We start from the raw sequence: 20,618 nt of genomic DNA on the forward strand, positions 1-20,618 counted from the left end.
GTCCTGAAATGTCAGGCTTTACACTAAAACTAAAACTTTTAAATTACGTCCCTTCTAATCTATATTTTAAGTGTGAAATCTATCGTGAAAATCTTATTTCAAGAAATCTTATCAAGAATTGGTAAAGAATTTGAATTAAGCAAAAATAAAAAATAAAAATAAAAAATATCTTGAATTAAGCAAAAATATCTGCCAATGGAACAAGTGAAAATTATCTTGGTAAGATTTGTTGAAATCAGATTTTCCAGATCTATTGTCTATAAATCAGTTCTTAAATCTCACTGAAAAGTTCCTCTTTAGGTGATTCTGTCTGATTTTAAGTGTGATGAGATATTTGGACTAGAAATGAGAAAAATCCACTTGGTCAGATTTAGATTGTTGCGGTGCTGGTTCAGTGATGACGTACAAATGTTGACCCTGTTTCAATTATGTCATTAACTACACATGATGTTTCTCATTAATGTAGTATTTTACAAGTCGAGTCATGCAACATTTAATTTTGCATGAGACGACTCAACGGATGGCATCTGTTTTCTCCCATGATGCACGTCACCGATCACTAACCTCAGCATATTTCACATTCCTGAATTAAGCAAAAAAAAAAAATCTTGAATTAAGAAAAAAAATAAATAAAAATCTTGAATTCAGCAAAGAAATCTTGAATTAAGCAAAAAAAATATTGAATTAAGAAAAAAAAATCTTGAATTAAGCAAAAAAAAAAATCTTGAATTAAGCCAAAAAAAAAAAAAATCTTTAAGTAAAAAAAAATCTTGAATTGAGCAAAAAAAAAAATCTTGAATTAAGCAAAAAAAGTCTTGAATTAAGCAAAAAACTCTTGAATTAAGCAAAAAAAAAAAAAAAATCTTGAATTAAGCAAAAAAAATCTTGAATTAAGCAAAAAAAATCTTGAATTTCTTTAATTTCTCATTAATGCAGTATTTTACAAGTCGAGTCATGCAACATTTAATTTTGCGTGAGACGACTCGACAGATGGCATCTGTTTTCTCCCATGATGCACGTCACCGACCACTAACCTCAGCATATTTCACATTCTTGAATTCAGCCAAACAAAAAATCTTGAATTAAGCAAAAAAAAAAAAATCTTCATTTAAGCAAAAAAAAATCTTGAATTAAGCAAAAAAAAAAAAAAAATCTTGAATTAAGCAAAAAAAAAAAAAAAAAAAATCTTGAATTAAGTGAGAATAAAAAAAAAAAAAAAATACAAATCTTGAATTAAGCAAGAATAAAAAACAAAAAAAATAAAAATCTTGAATTAAGCAAAAAAAGTGAAAATTATCTTGGTAAGATTTGTTGAAATCAGATTTTCCAGATCTATTGTCTAAAAATCAGTTCTTCTATCTCACTGAAAAGTTCCTCTTTAGGTGATTCTGTCTGATTTTAAGTGTGATGAGATATTTGGACTAGAAATGAGAAAAAAAAAAACACAAACTTGGTAAGATTTGGATTTTTTTCCAGTGTGAGGACGCCTAACATGGTAACCAAGAGATGAGACAAAATGCATCACAGATAATTGTTTTCTGTGTATTTTGCAGCTGATTTAAACGGACCCGCTAACATAACAGATGCTAACAGAAGGCTAACACCAGAGGAAGGTTCACACTGTAAATTTGACTTTTTTTTTGCACTAAAACAGAACAAAAATTCGGTGTTGTCATTATTTATAGGTTATTTTGCTATTATTTTACTGGTCTGAGCCCTAAACTACAATGAGTTTGACACCCCTGCACTACGACATACAACGCAGAAGTGTTCCTCACCAAAACCCCCCAGCAAAGAAAGAGCCAGCTCCTCCACGGTGCGTCCATGGGTTTCCTTCCATTATGGGTAGAAGTGTCAGTCCAGTCCAGCAGGGGGCACTGTTATCTGTTACATTACATCAGACGGTGCTTTTCAGCCAGACTCCATCTGTCCCAGTGCTTTTTTTTTTTCTTTTTTTTTTTTTTTTATAACTTCCTACATATTGCACAGTTGGATTTAGGAGACGTGTACAGAAGAGAGGAAGTGGAACCACTGTTGTGCTGCATTCAGGTGCTGTCAGTCACTTCTCACTCTACAGATACTCCTCTTCTTTGACGTAGAGGATCTCGTGGGCCGAGCTGGGAACCTGACGGAGATTTAATGAAACAACGGACAGTTAAAGGTTGGAAAGTGCTCTGAATTTAAATCAGGGAGATGAAAAAATAAAGACAGTAGGTATATCTGATAGGCTTGGAGGTTCATTTTCCACATTAACCCATTAAAACCCAGTGTTACTTTTGTGGCCGTTCCCAAAGGACTTTGTTTTTCTCTATATTCAACCGTTCTTGAGTGATTTATCATCATTTATTATAATACTATTCTCTGTATTATGCCTTTTTTCACCCAAAATCATGTATTTTCTGATATTTAATTCACTGATCATGTAGATGTTGATAAAAACTCAGAGGAAATTCAAAGGTTATTAAATCAGAAACAGAAAACTGAAGGAAAAGTGACATTTCAGCAAAGATATCAATAACTTCTAAACTATAGTATATTGTTTAGTTGCTATTTACATTTATGATCCTTTTCATTGTAATGTGATGTTGTCATTGTTGTTTTTCTGTCCACATTGTGTTGTTAACTATCACTAAAAAAAAAAAAAATTCTCTGTATTTTGCTTTTTTTTCACCAAAAATCATGTATTTTCTGAAATTTAAATACTGATCATGTAGATGTTGATAAAAACTCAGTAAATTCAAAGGTCATTAAATCAGAAACAGAAAACTGAAGAAAAAGTGACATTTCAGCAAAGATATCAATAACTTCTAAACTATAGTATATTGTTTAGTTGCTATTTACATTAATGATCTTTTTCATCGTAATATGATGTTGTCATTGTTGTTTTTCTGTCCATATTGTGTTGTTAACTATCACTAATAAATAATAAAAATAAATAAATAAATATTCTCTGTATTTTGCTTTTTTTCACCAAAAATCATGTATTTTCTGAACTTTAAATACTGATCATGTAGATGTTGATAAAAACTCAGAAAATTCAAAGGTCATTAAATCAGAAACAGAAAACTGAAGAAAAAGTGACATTTCAGCAAAGATATCAATAACTTCTAAACTATAGTATATTGTTTAGTTGCTATTTACATTAATGATCTTTTTCCTTGTAATATGATGTTGTTTGTCAATACTCTGTCGTTGTTGTTTTTGGTTTGTTAGTTTGTTTATTTGTTTGATTTTCCCTTTGTTTATGTGTTGTTGTTTTTCTGTCCACATTGTCCTGTTAACTATCACTAATTAATAAACAAACAATAAAAAAACATTATCCTTTGTATTTTGCCTTTTTTTCAGTGAAAATCATGTATTTTCTGGTATTTAATTCACTGATCATGCAGATGTTGATAAAAATTCAGAGTAAATTCAAAGGTTATTAAATCAGAAACAGAAAACTGAAGAAAAAGAGACTTTTTCAGCAAAGCTATCCATAAATTCTCAATTATACCATATTGTTTAGTTGCTATTTACATTTATGATCTTTTTCATTGTGATGTGATGTTATTGTTTGTCAATACTCTGTTGTTGTTATTGTTGTTTGTTTGTTTGATTTTCCCTTTGTTTGTGTTGTTGTTTTTCTGTCCACACTGTCTTGTTAATTATCACTAATAAATAATAATAATAATAATAATAAAAACGTTATTCTCTGTATTTTGCCTTTTTATCAATGAAAATCATGTATTTTCTGAAATTTAATTCACTGATCATGTAGATGTTGACATAAACTCAGTAAATTCAAAGGTTTTTAAATCAGAAACAGAAAACTGAAGAAAAAGTGACTTTTCAGCAAAGATATCAATAACTTCTTAACTATAGTATATTGTTTAGTTGCTATTTACATTAATGATCTTTTTCATTGTAATGTGATGTAGTTGTTTGTGAATACTGTCGTTGTTGTTGTTTTTTGTTTATTTGTTTGATTTTCCCTTTGTTTATGTGTTGTTTTTCTGTCCACATTGTCCTGTTAACTATCACTAATTTAAAAACAAACAAACAAACAAAAAAATCCTCTGTATTTTGCCTTTTTAAAAAAAAAAAAAATCAGGAATTTTCTGATATTTAATTCACTGATCATGTAGATGTTGACAAAAACTCAGAGGAAATTCAAAGGTTATTAAATCAGAAACAGAAAACTGAAGAAAAAGTGACATTTCAGCAAAGATATCAATAACTTCTTAACTGCAGTATATTGTTTAGTTGCTATTTACATTTATGACCCTTTTCATTGTAATATGATGTTGTCATTGTTGTTGTTTTTCTGTCCACATTGTCTTGTTAACTATCACTAATAAATAATAATAATAATAATAATAATAATAATAATAATAATAATAATAATAATAATATCCTCTGTAATTTGCCTTTTTTCAGTGAAAATCATGTATTTTCTGATATTTAATTCACTGATCACACAGATGTTGATAAAAGCTCAGAGTAAATTCAAAGGTTATTAAATCAGAAACAGAAAACTGAAGAAAAAGTGACTTTTCAGCACAGATATCAGTAACTTCTTAACTTTAATACCTAATAATCCCTGGCACAGAAACACCGTACCAATAAACAGTGACAGGATCTAAACGGGTGGACGTTAATTCAATCATACTGTCATTTATGTGAGTCCTTCTAAGATGTGTTCTATAAAAATGAGCTTAAATATGGACATTTAGATTAACCCATACAGACCCAGGGCTACTTTGATGGCACTTCCAAAACAGTCTTTTCTCTACATTTGACTTTTCTAAAGTGATTTATCGCCATTTATTACAACACTACCCACTGTATTTTGTGTTTTCTCAGTGTAAATCATGTGTTTTCCAATATGCAATTTACTGATCATGTAGATGTTCATAAAAGCTCAGATTAAAGTAGAGGGTTATTATATGAAAAACAGAGAAAATGGAAGAAAAAGTGACTTTTTCAGTAAAATCTCTCATTAACTGAACATAAACCCAGTGCGTCCATCCACTGTCATTGATCCAACTCCATGGGTTTGACTGGTGAATCAATGCTGTAGAAGATGACGGTGTTTCAATTAGGGATACAATGATTACCGGTATGATGATAAACCGCGGTAAAATTCCTGATTTCCAGTTAGTATTGCCGTTTAAATTCTAATCATCTATCTATCTATCTATCTATGAAAAAGAAACTAAAAACGCAAACTTGATCTGGAAAATGGTCAAACAGTGTCCATATGGTTCCATCTTTAATGCACATTTGTATGTTTGATGTTTACATGTTAACATTTGAATGTTTCTGCAACAGAAAGTACATTGTGCCTATTATTTTATTTTATTCATTTATTCATTTTTTTTCCAAATTACAATTTGGTTTAATTATTTCAGTATGTGTATAAGTACTTGTGGAACATTTTGAGCACAATTTCAACAATACTGCAATAATAATGATAACCATGATCATTTTGATCGCAATAACCGAGATATGAAATTTTCATTTCGTTACATCCCTCATGTCAATATGCTTCAGTACGGAGCTTCTGAACGTCCAAATGGGTCATATCTGATGACCATGACAAGCTGTGTTTACCTCAATTTATTGACATGTATTGATAGGTTTAATGGATAAACAGGTATTAAACATTTTAAATCAGTAGGTGCTTTTGGTCACTGGTGGATATTCAGGTCTTTGAGGCTTAATAACCATCATATTCAGAGCATCAGTGTCACAGAAACACCCACTACGGTGTGGGCCAGGGCTGGAACACAAAGGCAGGACTCACTGTGCCCTGTGTTGTGCCTGTTTTGTGCCTGTTTTGTGTCTGTTTTGTGCCTGTGTTGTGCCTGTTTTGTGCCAGTTTTGTGCCAGTTTTGTGCCCTGTTTTGTGCCCTTTTTTGTGCCTGTTTTGTGCCTGTTTTGTGCCCTGTTTTGTGCCTGTTTTGTGCCGTTTTGTGCCTGTTTTGTGCCCATTTTGTGCCTGTTTTGTACCTGTTTTATGTCTGTTTTGCGCCTGTTTTATACCTGTTTTGTGCCTGTTTTGTGCCATGTTTTATGCCTGTTTTGTGCCTGTTTTGTGCCCTGTTTTGTACCTGTTTTGTGCCTGTTTTGTGCCTCTTTTGTACACATTTTGTGCCTGTTTTGTACCTGTTTTGTGCCTGTGTTGTGCCTGTTTTGTGCCTGTTCTATGCCTGTTTTGTCTCTGTTTTATGCCTGTTTTGTACCTGTGTTGTGCCTGTTTTGTGCCTGTTTTATGCCTGTTTTGTGCCTGTTTTGTGCCCTGTTTTGTGCCTGTTTTGTGCCGTTTTGTGCCCGTTTTGTACCTGTTTTATGTCTGTTTTGCGCCTGTTTTATACCTGTTTTGTGCCTGTTTTGTGCCATGTTTTATGCCTGTTTTGTGCCTATTTTGTGCCCTGTTTTGTACCTGTTTTGTGCCTGTTTTGTGCCTCTTTTGTACCCGTTTTGTGCCTGTTTTGTACCTGTTTTGTGCCTGTGTTGTGCCTGTTTTGTGCCTGTTCTATGCCTGTTTTGTCTCTGTTTTATGCCTGTTTTGTACCTGTGTTGTGCCTGTTTTGTGCCTGTTTTATGCCTGTTTTGTGCCTGTTTTGTGCCCTGTTTTGTACCTGTTTTGTGCCTGTTTTGTGCCTCTTTTGTACCTGTTTTGTGCCTGTGTTGTGCCTGTTTTGTGCCTGTTCTATGCCTGTTTTGTCTCTGTTTTATGCCTGTTTTGTACCTGTGTTGTGCCTGTTTTGTGCCTGTTTTATGCCTGTTTTGTGCCTGTTTTGTGCCCTGTTTTGTACCTGTTTTGTGCCTGTTTTGTGCCTCTTTTGTACCTGTTTTGTGCCTGTGTTGTGCCTGTTTTGTGCCTGTTCTATGCCTGTTTTGTCTCTGTTTTATGCCTGTTTTGTACCTGTGTTGTGCCTGTGTTGTGCCTGTTTTGTACCTGTGTTGTGCCTGTTTTGTGCCTGTTTTATGCCTGTTTTGTACCTGTGTTGTACCTGTTTTGTGCCTGTTTTGTGCCTGTTTTATGCCTGTTTTGTGTCTGTTTTGTGCCTGTTTTGTGCCTGTTTTGTACCTGTGTTGTGCCTGTTTTGTGCCTGTTTTGTACCTGTGTTGTACCTGTTTTGTGCCTGTTTTGTGCCTGTTTTATGCCTGTTTTGTGCCTGTTTTGTGCCTGTTCTATGCCTGTTTTGTACCTGTGTTGTGCCTGTTTTGTGCCTGTTTTATGCCTGTTTTGTGCCTGTTTTGTGCCCTGTTTTGTACCTGTTTTGTGCCTGTTTTGTGCCTCTTTTGTACCTGTTTTGTGCCTGTTTTGTACCTGTTTTGTGCCTGTGTTGTGCCTGTTTTGTGCCTGTTCTATGCCTGTTTTGTCTCTGTTTTATGCCTGTTTTGTACCTGTGTTGTGCCTGTTTTGTGCCTGTTTTATGCCTGTTTTGCACCTGTGTTGTGCCTGTTTTGTGCCTGTTTTATGCCTGTTTTGTGCCTGTGTTGTGCCCTGTTTTGTACCTGTTTTGTGCCTGTTTTGTGCCTCTTTTGTACCTGTTTTGTGCCTGTTTTATACCTGTTTTGTGCCTGTGTTGTGCCTGTTTTGTGCCTGTTTTGTGCCTGTTTTATGCCTGTTTTGTGTCTGTTTTGTGCCTGTTCTATGCCTGTTTTGTGCCTGTTTTGTACCTGTGTTGTGCCTGTTTTGTACCTGTGTTGTGCCTGTTTTGTGCCTGTTTTGTACCTGTGTTGTGCCTGTTTTGTGCCTGTTTTATGCCTGTTTTGTACCTGTGTTGTACCTGTTTTGTGCCTGTTTTGTGCCTGTTCTATGCCTGTTTTATGCCTGTTTTGTGTCTGTTTTGTGCCTGTTCTATGCCTGTTTTATGCCTGTTTTGTGCCTGTGTTGTGCCTGTTTTGTACCTGTTTTATGCCTGTGTTGTACCTGTTTTGTGCCTGTTTTGTGCCTGTTCTATGCCTGTTTTGTGCCTGTTTTATGCCTGTTTTGTGTCTGTTTTGTGCCTGTTCTATGCCTGTTTTATGCCTGTTTTGTGCCTGTGTTGTGCCTGTTTTGTATCTGTTTTATGCCTGTTTTGTACCTGTTTTGTGCCTGTTTTGTACCTGTTTTATGCCTGTTTTATGCCTGTTTTGTGCCTGTGTTGTGCCTGTTTTGTACCTGTTTTATGCCTGTTTTATGCCTGTTTTGTGCCTGTGTTGTGCCTGTTTTGTACCTGTTTTATGCCTGTTTTGTACCTGTTTTGTGCCTGTTTTGTACCTGTTCTATGCCTGTTTTATGCCTGTTTTGTGCCTGTGTTGTGCCTGTTTTGTACCTGTTTTATGCCTGTTTTGTGCCTGTGTTGTGCCTGTTTTGTACCTGTTTTATGCCTGTTTTGTATCTGTTTTGTGCCTGTTTTATGCCTGTGTTGTGCCTGTGTTGTGCCTGTTTTGTACCTGTTTTATGCCTGTTTTATGCCTGTTTTGTGCCTGTGTTGTGCCTGTTTTGTACCTGTTTTATGCCTGTTTTGTACCTGTTTTGTGCCTGTTTTATGCCTGTTTTGTGTCTGTTTTGTGCCTGTTCTATGCCTGTTTTATGCCTGTTTTGTGCCTGTGTTGTGCCTGTTTTGTACCTGTTTTATGCCTGTTTTGTACCTGTTTTGTGCCTGTTTTATGCCTGTTTTGTACCTGTTTTGTGCCTGTTTTATGCCTGTGTTGTGCTTGTTGATGCCACACATCTGCACCTCCGCCTGCTGACAGGTGGTGCAGTCTGGGCCGGAGCTGCAGGTCTGAAACTGCTGACGCTGCCGTGTCTCTGGAGCCGCCTGATAGTGGCTGGACCTGGACTCTGGTGTTTTGCATGGATGACACTGTGTCCTTGTTTTCTAACAGTGAAAGGCTGCAGCATCAGCTCCAGTGGAGACTGAGAAACACGATACTCAGTATTTTCACACATAAGAGCTTTAGAACTGAAAATCTGCTTCAGTTACACTACGAGACACTGTAAAATACATGTTGGATACTGTTAAGTTTAATTAGTTAACCCTTTATTGGGCAAGTGACCAATTTTGGTAATTTCTGTACACATTATAAGACACTAGCTGGATTTAAATTACCCTCAGAAATGTGCAAAATGTAAATTCTGCAATAAAAAACTGGTAATGGAAACACCAAAATGTCACGAAAACTGTCAAAGATTGCGAAAAAGTTTTTACGCTGTCATGAGGTGGTTTTTGAAACATTTTGATTTAGAAGTACAGGGTGTCCCCAAAAAATTAACATCATTTGAGATGTCCACATCGGAGTGACTACATGGTCAGGAGAAATGATACTTAACCCTATAACGCCAAATGTATCATATTTGATACATGTGTTTTGAAGTCCTCTACATCAGTGGTCCCCAAACCCCGGTCCCCAGACTGGTACCAGTCCGTGGATCATTTGGTACTGGGCCACAAAGAAAAAAAATTGTGGTTAATATTAAAGCAATTTTTCCATTAGTCTTGCGGAGATTTTATTTTGAAAAGTGACCGTTTCTGCCCTCGCCTCACAACCGCTAAACTCAGGCGCCATTTCATGAATCAGCAGAAACACAAGCGAAAGAAATGAACCAAAAACAAAATTCACTGGAGAACTTTTTCAGGAAGAAATGAGGAAACGATGAGACTGTAGAAGGGTCACAGACTGTAGAAGGGTCACAGACTGTAGAAGGGTCACAGACTGTAGAAGGGTCACAGACTGTAGAAGGGTCACAGAAGGGTCACAGACTGTAGAAGGGTCACAGACTGAAGGGTCACAGACTGTAGAAGGGTCACAGACTGTAGAAGGGTCACAGACTGTAGGGTCACAGACTGTAGAAGGGTCACAGAAGGGTCACAGACTGTAGAAGGGTCACAGACTGAAGGGTCACAGACTGTAGAAGGGTCACAGACTGTAGAAGGGTCACAGACTGTAGAAGGGTCACAGACTGAAGGGTCACAGACTGTAGAAGGGTCACAGACTGTAGAAGGGTCACAGAAGGGTCACAGACTGTAGAAGGGTCACAGACTGAAGGGTCACAGACTGTAGAAGGGTCACAGACTGTAGAAGGGTCACAGACTGTAGGGTCACAGACTGTAGAAGGGTCACAGACTGAAGGGTCACAGACTGTAGAAGGGTCACAGAAGGGTCACAGACTGTAGAAGGGTCACAGACTGAAGGGTCACAGACTGTAGAAGGGTCACAGACTGTAGAAGGGTCACAGACTGTAGGGTCACAGACTGTAGAAGGGTCACAGAAGGGTCACAGACTGTAGAAGGGTCACAGACTGAAGGGTCACAGACTGTAGAAGGGTCACAGACTGAAGGGTCACAGACTGTAGAAGGGTCACAGACTGTAGAAGGGTCACAGACTGAAGGGTCACAGACTGAAGGGTCACAGACTGTAGAAGGGTCACAGAAGGGTCACAGACTGTAGGGTCACAGACTGTAGAAGGGTCACAGACTGAAGGGTCACAGACTGTAGAAGGGTCACAGACTGTAGAAGGGTCACAGACTGTAGAGGGGTCACAGACTGAAGGGTCACAGACTGTAGAAGGGTCACAGACTGTAGGGTCACAGACTGTAGGGTCACAGACTGTAGGGTCACAGACTGTAGAAGGGTCACAGACTGTAGAAGGGTCACAGACTGAAGGGTCACAGACTGTAGAAGGGTCACAGACTGCAGAAGAGTCACAGACTGAAGGGTCACAGACTGTAGAAGGGTCACAGACTGTAGAAGGGTCACAGACTGTAGGGTCACAGACTGTAGGGTCACAGACTGAAGGGTCACAGACTGTAGAAGGGTCACAGACTGAAGGGTCACAGACTGAAGGGTCACAGACTGTAGAAGGGTCACAGACTGAAGGGTCACAGACTGTAGGGTCACAGACTGAAGGGTCACAGACTGTAGAAGGGTCACAGACTGAAGGGTCACAGACTGTAGAAGGGTCACAGACTGAAGGGTCACAGACTGCAGAAGAGTCACAGACTGAAGGGTCACAGACTGTAGAAGGGTCACAGACTGTAGAAGGGTCACAGACTGTAGGGTCACAGACTGTAGGGTCACAGACTGAAGGGTCACAGACTGTAGAAGGGTCACAGACTGTAGAAGGGTCACAGACTGAAGGGTCAGAGAAGGGTCACAGACTGTAGAAGGGTCACAGACTGAAGGGTCACAGACTGTAGAAGGGTCACAGACTGTAGAAGGGTCACAGACTGTAGGGTCACAGACTGTAGAAGGGTCACAGACTGAAGGGTCACAGACTGTAGAAGGGTCACAGACTGTAGAAGGGTCACAGAAGGGTCACAGACTGTAGAAGGGTCACAGACTGAAGGGTCACAGACTGTAGAAGGGTCACAGACTGTAGAAGGGTCACAGACTGTAGGGTCACAGACTGTAGAAGGGTCACAGAAGGGTCACAGACTGTAGAAGGGTCACAGACTGAAGGGTCACAGACTGTAGAAGGGTCACAGACTGTAGAAGGGTCACAGACTGAAGGGTCACAGACTGTAGAAGGGTCACAGACTGTAGAAGGGTCACAGACTGAAGGGTCACAGACTGTAGAAGGGTCACAGACTGTAGAAGGGTCACAGAAGGGTCACAGACTGTAGAAGGGTCACAGACTGAAGGGTCACAGACTGTAGAAGGGTCACAGACTGTAGAAGGGTCACAGACTGTAGGGTCACAGACTGTAGAAGGGTCACAGACTGAAGGGTCACAGACTGTAGAAGGGTCACAGACTGTAGAAGGGTCACAGAAGGGTCACAGACTGTAGAAGGGTCACAGACTGAAGGGTCACAGACTGTAGAAGGGTCACAGACTGTAGAAGGGTCACAGACTGTAGGGTCACAGACTGTAGAAGGGTCACAGAAGGGTCACAGACTGTAGAAGGGTCACAGACTGAAGGGTCACAGACTGTAGAAGGGTCACAGACTGAAGGGTCACAGACTGTAGAAGGGTCACAGACTGTAGAAGGGTCACAGACTGAAGGGTCACAGACTGAAGGGTCACAGACTGTAGAAGGGTCACAGAAGGGTCACAGACTGTAGAAGGGTCACAGACTGTAGGGTCACAGACTGTAGGGTCACAGACTGAAGGGTCACAGACTGTAGAAGGGTCACAGACTGTAGAAGGGTCACAGACTGTAGAGGGGTCACAGACTGAAGGGTCACAGACTGTAGAAGGGTCACAGACTGTAGGGTCACAGACTGTAGGGTCACAGACTGTAGGGTCACAGACTGTAGAAGGGTCACAGACTGTAGAAGGGTCACAGACTGAAGGGTCACAGACTGTAGAAGGGTCACAGACTGCAGAAGAGTCACAGACTGAAGGGTCACAGACTGTAGAAGGGTCACAGACTGTAGAAGGGTCACAGACTGTAGGGTCACAGACTGAAGGGTCACAGACTGTAGAAGGGTCACAGACTGAAGGGTCACAGACTGAAGGGTCACAGACTGTAGAAGGGTCACAGACTGAAGGGTCACAGACTGTAGGGTCACAGACTGAAGGGTCACAGACTGTAGAAGGGTCACAGACTGAAGGGTCACAGACTGTAGAAGGGTCACAGACTGAAGGGTCACAGACTGCAGAAGAGTCACAGACTGAAGGGTCACAGACTGTAGAAGGGTCACAGACTGTAGAAGGGTCACAGACTGTAGGGTCACAGACTGTAGGGTCACAGACTGAAGGGTCACAGACTGTAGAAGGGTCACAGACTGTAGAAGGGTCACAGACTGAAGGGTCAGAGAAGGGTCACAGACTGTAGAAGGGTCACAGACTGAAGGGTCACAGACTGTAGAAGGGTCACAGACTGTAGAAGGGTCACAGACTGTAGGGTCACAGACTGTAGAAGGGTCACAGACTGAAGGGTCACAGACTGTAGAAGGGTCACAGACTGTAGAAGGGTCACAGACTGTAGAAGGGTCACAGAAGGGTCACAGACTGTAGAAGGGTCACAGACTGAAGGGTCACAGACTGTAGAAGGGTCACAGACTGTAGAAGGGTCACAGACTGTAGGGTCACAGACTGTAGAAGGGTCACAGAAGGGTCACAGACTGTAGAAGGGTCACAGACTGAAGGGTCACAGACTGTAGAAGGGTCACAGACTGAAGGGTCACAGACTGTAGAAGGGTCACAGTCTGTAGAAGGGTCACAGACTGTAGAAGGGTCACAGACTGAAGGGTCACAGACTGTAGAAGGGTCACAGACTGAAGGGTCACAGACTGTAGAAGGGTCACAGACTGTAGAAGGGTCACAGACTGAAGGGTCACAGACTGTAGAAGGGTCACAGAAGGGTCACAGACTGTAGAAGGGTCACAGACTGTAGGGTCACAGACTGTAGGGTCACAGACTGAAGGGTCACAGACTGTAGAAGGGTCACAGACTGTAGAAGGGTCACAGACTGTAGAGGGGTCACAGACTGAAGGGTCACAGACTGAAGGGTCACAGACTGTAGAAGGGTCACAGACTGTAGGGTCACAGACTGTAGAAGGGTCACAGACTGTAGAAGGGTCACAGACTGAAGGGTCACAGACTGTAGAAGGGTCACAGACTGCAGAAGAGTCACAGACTGAAGGGTCACAGACTGTAGAAGGGTCACAGACTGTAGAAGGGTCACAGACTGTAGGGTCACAGACTGAAGGGTCACAGACTGTAGAAGGGTCACAGACTGAAGGGTCACAGACTGAAGGGTCACAGACTGTAGAAGGGTCACAGACTGAAGGGTCACAGAATGTAGGGTCACAGACTGAAGGGTCACAGACTGTAGAAGGGTCACAGACTGTAGAAGGGTCACAGACTGTAGGGTCACAGACTGTAGGGTCACAGACTGAAGGGTCACAGACTGTAGAAGGGTCACAGACTGAAGGGTCACAGACTGTAGAAGGGTCACAGACTGTAGAAGGGTCACAGACTGAAGGGTCACAGAAGGGTCACAGTCTGTAGAAGGGTCACAGACTGTAGAAGGGTCACAGACTGAAGGGTCACAGAAGGGTCACAGACTGTAGAAGGGTCACAGAAGGGTCACAGTCTGTAGAAGGGTCACAGTCTGTAGAAGGGTCACAGAATGCAGAAGGGTCACAGTCTGTCTCAGTTCCAGGTTCCTCAGGTCCTACAGGTGACACACCAGCTCCTCCAAACTGCTGCGACACATCCATCCATGTTTGAGACAAATTCAAACCTCTGTTCGTTCTGGATTCAAGTCAAAGCAGAACATGCGGATATCGCCACAAAAGCCCTGAAAGTCCTTCTTCTGTTTCCAACCTCACATGTTTGTGTGTCTGGGTTTTCTGCGATGATGAATTACCAAGTACTAGACTGGATCTATGGAACACCTCCCCAAGATGGGATCATCTAGTTGCAGTTAAACCAGTCCAGGGTCCCACTGGTTCTGCATTAGGGTGAGTTGATCTTCTGCTGTAGAATCATTGGAATTACCTGATCTACAGTGGAAGTGTTCCAGATCACATGCTCTGAACTGACAAAGGGTTTTTGTTATTAGAACCCCCACACCTCTACCCGGTCCGCAGAAAATGTTCATGCATGAACCCGGTCCGTAGTACAAAAAAGGTTGGAGACCACTGCTCTGCCTGATCAGTGTGAGATTTTTTTCTTGAAAAACCTGATGTATACAATTAGATGCAATAGATATAATGTAATTTTGCACTTGCTTTTGTATTCCCATTCTGCGTGGTCCATCATAAATAAGGACTTTGCTTTGGGACGATTCTACGTTCCCTTCTTCTTTAGTTGAAGACACTCACTGCAATAGTTTGGAATTTTTGTGTGCCAATACCCAAGCAAAAAAAGAAAAAAAGGTTTTTGCTTGGGTGAGTTTTATTCTCTTTCAAATTCATATATTTTGTTTGAGAATTAAAAAGTTTTGTTTGAATATATTGGCACAAAAATTCCATACAATAGCAGTAGATGAACCGAATTAAATATAGAAAAATACCTGATTTTAGCTGAAAAATTCAAATTAAGGACAATAATATAATAATAAATGATGATAAATCCCTTGGGAAAGGTTAAATGTGAAGGAAAATTCACAGATCTTTAAGGAAGAAACTGAGATTTTAGATGAATTTGGAAACAGTGAAACAGTGAAAAAACATGAGAACCGATGAGTTTTAGTCTGAATGAGACTCTAAACAACTCCTCCAGTTAACTTTGACTTATTAAAGTCCTCCCAACGACTGAATTGTACGTTTCATTTCCTGTTGATGGTGATTAGTGAAGATAGAGACTGTGTGGATGGAGGTAAAGCTTTAATAATTTTAATTAAATCTGATATTTAAACAGTAAAGATAACTAAAGCCATTTGCTTTTATTGCTGAATTGCAGCTGCTACTGTCAGCCAGAAACACAACTAATGCATGGAAATAGTCTTACATGTTTAGAATACTAAACATGCATTTCATTATTTAAGGAGATTATTTTGTGAGTCTGCATTGTTCCTCCGGAAATTTACATCATGTTTTATCTTTTTCACCACTTTCACGCTGTGTGTTTTTCCATGGTGCTGTCAATTCACATGGTTTTATCTTCACTTTTACATTCAGTTTTGGCTGTAACTTAATACTGTGGAAGATAAAATAAAAACATCTGTCTTGCCATTTTTTCACACTTGCATGCAATAATAATGTAAGATGATGCTGAAGAAACCCAAAGCATTCATATTATATCCCTAAGCCTCTGCGGGATGATACAGCCCAAAAATTAAATAAACAATTTTTCTAATATTTAATGCGTTTTTCTGCTTGTATGAAGACATCAAGATAAAACATGACTAAAAAAAAAGCTGGAAAAGCAGCAATAATAAGAAGTAATTACCAAAACAGTAGCATTTGTGAGGATGTTAATATGCATCATTTGACAGAAAAGAAAAAAGTCAAATAAAATACAGTTTCAGTGGAACATATTCACATGAATATTACAACAAATGAGCTGCATTTGGAATGTCTGTTGAGCAAAAACAAAAGGGAAAAAGTGATCATAATTTTGGAATTTGTGCATTTTTAAGATTAGAGTAGAAAAATGGATTAATGAGTAAATGCATTATATAGAATAGAATAGAATAGAATAGAATAGAATAGAATGCCTTTATTGTCATTATAGATATGTACAACGAAACTATATTGTCCAGACAGACTGTAATTACAAGAATATAGAAGTAAAAATATAGAAGTAAAAATTTAAAAAGTTAAGTTTCAAAGTTTCTAATTTGTGGGTTGTTTTGCTATTTCTTTTTGTCTTTCCTTTTTTCTCCCTTTTTTCCCCTTTTTGTAAATGTCTTAAAATATGATAAAAATCAATCAAAATCTAAATGAAAAAAAAAAGTAAAAAAAAAAAAAAGTCAGTATTCTCTAAAATATCGTGGACCACATCTTTGGAATAATCTATGTCCTGAACTTCAGTCAACATTTTCTTTAGCATTATTTAAAAAGCATCTGAAAAGGACTTTAATTTATGAAAAAAAGTATTTCAGTTATATTGTATTTTTATTCTTTATTTCTTTTTTGTGTATTGTTTATTTCCAGGGAGGTATTTATATAAGCCTTTTTTGGCTTCTATCTTATCTTATCTTATCTTATCTTATCTTATCTTATCTTATCTTATCTTATCTTATCTTATCTTATCTTATCTTATCTTATCTTATTTCTTATTAATTCAGTGAATGTCACTCCTTATTACTCCAACATATATGGTTATTTGCTCAACCACTTACTTTTTTATTGATAATACTACTTTTCCACAATTTTTCAACATTTCATGGGAGGACTTGCCAATATAAATAAAAAAATAAAATAAATATATGTATGAGTTCCTTTCCTAAAAGTTTTGCTTTCTGAACATCATGAAAAATACCTACAGTATATCACAAAATGGAGAACGTTCCTCTGGAGACTTTTGTTGCTCAACAAATATTGTAAATGCAACCTGTAATATATCGTAATATGTAATATATTAATAGTCACTTTGTTTCTCTAGTTAAAAATAAGATATAGTTTTCGTAAAGAAAGAGTGTTTTTGAATAAAGTATCGTTAGTTCATGCAAAATTTTAATCTTAAATTGATCTTTAAAACTAAAAAAAATTTAGATTTAACTTTCCGGCCATATTTCCCAGCTCTATATCAAGGTTTCTTCAATTTTCAGTGTTTCCACAAACTGAAAATGTGAATAAAAACAGCCTAAAACTTCTGCCGACTGTAACTTTCTACCACTTCATCACACGACACTGGTTTTATCTTTAATGACTGAAACAGAATAATTCAACCTCCTGAGCTGCAGTTATTGCTTCTTTAATATGAGCAGTAAATCACGACATCGCTCATTACTCACAGGTTATCTTCGCAGACGGATAAGGCCAAACGACAGACGCTCATATACAGTACATCACATACAGTACAGCCATAAATAGCGGTCGCCATGGATACTAATGATCATCTTTCTCACTCCTCCCATCAGCTCGATGGACTGACACGGTGTTGACGTGTAAATGTAAAACCTGTTCCATCAGATTACCTGGTTGACTCCTCCCACCACTAGGAGCCGGTCTCTGATGACGATGGAGGAGGCGGAGCATCGGGGGAAGGTCATGGGGGCCAGCCTCTCCCACTTCTTCCTCTCGGGATGGAAGGCGTCCACGGTGTCCAACGCCGTGGGTTCATGACCTGGTGGACCACAGTGGACATTCAGGTGTTGGACAAATCACAGCTTATTAACCCTTAGCATTCATGCTGCAGGTGCACCCTGGGTAAACTGAAATAATATACAAGTCCTTATATGGACATCCTGGGGGGGGGGTTTTATAGGTCACATCTTCTGGCTTTACAAAATGTATTTTTTCATCTTCGAAACCTGAGAGATGATAGTTTTAAAAACCCTCTGGCATGTTTTTGCGGTCAGTGTGTCTTTTGGTAATTGGATTGTCTTTTCAGAAACAAAAGAAAAATTGGTGGTGACTTGACTTTCACTTTATAATAGAAGAATGAAAATTGAATTTCAAGGCATTTTCAGATCATCCAAATTTTTTTTAAAAAAAGGATTGATTTTCATTTTCTGTTTCTACCAACAAAAAAAAAAAAAAGTTACTACCTGACAGAAATGGAAAAACAGACCAAAAATGTCTGTTTTTTTCATTTTCTGAGACCAGATGTTATAATTTTTAAGGAAATAGTGCTGATGCCTCGGTCCCAAAGATTCTCACAAATATTGGGTTTGTACCAAATCTGGACATCGTAGACATGCTCCCTCCACGAATGTCTACAAATGCCAGATTTCATACGAACTGGAAGACTCGAACAAACCCATCATTCGTAAGAATCTTTGGGACCGAGGCATTAGATCTGTGTATCTTTTGGTAATTGGATTTTCTTTTTAGAAACAAAATAAAAATTGGTGGTGAATTGATTTTCACTTTATAATAGAAGAATTAAAATTGAATTTCAAGGCATTTTTCTTTTTCAGTGTCAAAACAGATAAACCGAATTTAAAAAACAGATTGAGTTTCATCTTCTTTTTCTACTAACAAAAAAGAAAGTTACTACCTGACAGAAATGGAAAAACGTACCATTTTTTCATTTTCTCAGACCCGATGTTGTCATTTTCAAGGAAATAGCGCTAATGCCTTGGTCACAAAGATTCTTACGAACAATGAGTTTGTACGAGTCTTCCAGTGAATACGAAATTTCATACAAACCCATTGTTCATAAGAATCTTTGAGACCTAGGCATTAGCACCGTTTCCTTGAAAATGACAACATGCGGTCTGAGAAAAGGAAAAAACAGGGGTTTTTCTGGTCCGTTTGGGTCAGTGTATCTTTTGGTAATCGGATTTTCTTTCCAGAAACAAAAGAAAAATTACTGGTGAATTGATTTTCACTTTAAAATAGAAGAATTGAAATTGAATATCAAGGCATTTTTCTTTTTCTGTGTCTAAACCGATAAAACAAATTTTAAAAATGGATTGATCTTCATTTTCTCTAATAACAAAAAAGAAAGTTACTACCTGACAGAAATGGAAAACAGGTCAACAACACTTTTTTTTTTTTTCATTTTCTGAGACCGAATATTGTCATTTTCAAGGAAAGAGCGCTAATTCAATTCAATTCAGTTCAATTCAGTTTTATTTGTACAGACCTATATCACCACAAGGTTTCCTCACAGGGATTTACAGAATTAGCTGGATATGAAAACAAACACCAGTCAAATAAAGAGCAGATGAAGGAAATGGATTGATGTCCCGTGTATCCCTGGGTCCGGGCTAATGCCTGGGTCACAAACATTCTTACAAACAATGGTTTTGTACAAAATTTGGACATTGTACACATGACATTTTAGACATCAATGAATGTATACCAACTCCAGAAACTCCTGTGTGGTCAGTATTTGATTGCATAACCATTGTTTTTGATGACTTTTGATGGTCTAATAATTTTTTCTGTGGCTGTATTGCAGTTATTGTCTTAAACCAGGGCTGTCAAACTTATTTTAGTTCAGTTCCTCATTTAGCCGAATTTGATCTCCAGTGAGCTGGACCAGTAAAATAATACCAGTGAAAAAAGTCAAATTATATTACAAAGTTTCCTTAAAAATCTGAATAACATGAACAATTTGAATTGTCTCAAGAAAAACAAGTGCAGTTTTAACAATATTCTTCCTCAGTTTATCAGTTTATCATTTACACATGTGCATTACAATCGAACAAAACATTTATTAACAGGCAGAATATGGGTACAATTGCATTTACTTTTCTTAAGACATTTCCGTTTGTTCATATTTGTTGAGGTCATTCACATTTTTTGTAAAAGTATAGTTTGGTAATGTAAACATTTTCATGTAATTTAACTTTTTTACATAAAAAAAACAAAAAAAAAAAACAGAAAATTTGGGATTGTCATTATTTATAGGTTATTATGATAATATTTTACTGGTTCTGACCCACTTGAAATCTAATTAGACTGTATGTGTCTGTATGTGGAACCTGAATTAAAATGATTTTGACACCATTGATTGTTAATATCTAAACTGCAATTTTTGCATTTCACAAAATCGGACCCTTTGGCGGACCAGATCTGGCCCCCGGGACGCATGTTTGACACCTGTGTCTTAAACATTTGATATAAAATATTGTTATTTGCAAGTATCTTAAAAGATGAATTTAATGTCTAATATTTAAAAGTAAACAGGTATCTACAAGCTATGACTTTTTTTTTTTTGTAATTAATTAATTTATTTATTTATTTATTTTTGTTTTCTTTTGTTTCCATTAGCTCAGTTAATATTCTTGTACACCACAGATTTGATACTGCTTGTATTTATTTGATTTTCTACTGCTCAGAGACTGTTGTTACCTCCGCCAAGGAGGTTATGTTTTTGCCAGGGTTTGTTTGTCTGTCTGTCTGTTTGTCTGTCCGTTAGTGTGCAACATAACTCAAAAAGTTATGGACAGATTTTGATGAAATTTCAGGGTTTGTTGGAAATGGGATAAGGAAGAAATGATTAACTTTTGGGGGTGATCCGGAAGAAATCCTGAATTCTGGATCACTTTGAAATTTTCGTTAACATTGTGGTAAATGGGGCCAAAATTTTCGTTTCCCAATATCTCGCTTAATTATTGACCA

The 20,618-nt window shown here is 38.2% G+C and overlaps 1 protein-coding gene across 1 annotated transcript in view; it reads right to left on the reverse strand.

The window, feature by feature from the left end:
- Window positions 1–1,937: 1,937 nt before the first annotated feature.
- klhdc8a (kelch domain containing 8A) overlaps window positions 1,938–20,618 on the reverse strand; it is a 144,694-nt gene continuing 126,013 nt past the window's right edge. Inside the window, exons 7-8 of the mRNA XM_030135506.1 lie at window positions 17,519–17,667; window positions 1,938–2,125 (exon numbers count right to left, since the gene is read on the reverse strand). Coding sequence (XP_029991366.1) covers window positions 2,072–2,125; window positions 17,519–17,667 — 203 coding nt within the window. The 3' untranslated portion in view covers window positions 1,938–2,071. The remainder of the gene's footprint in view (window positions 2,126–17,518; window positions 17,668–20,618) is intronic.

Source organism: Sphaeramia orbicularis, chromosome 5, assembly GCF_902148855.1.
Source record: "Sphaeramia orbicularis chromosome 5, fSphaOr1.1, whole genome shotgun sequence".
In the NCBI taxonomy this organism is placed as follows: domain Eukaryota; kingdom Metazoa; phylum Chordata; class Actinopteri; order Kurtiformes; family Apogonidae; genus Sphaeramia; species Sphaeramia orbicularis.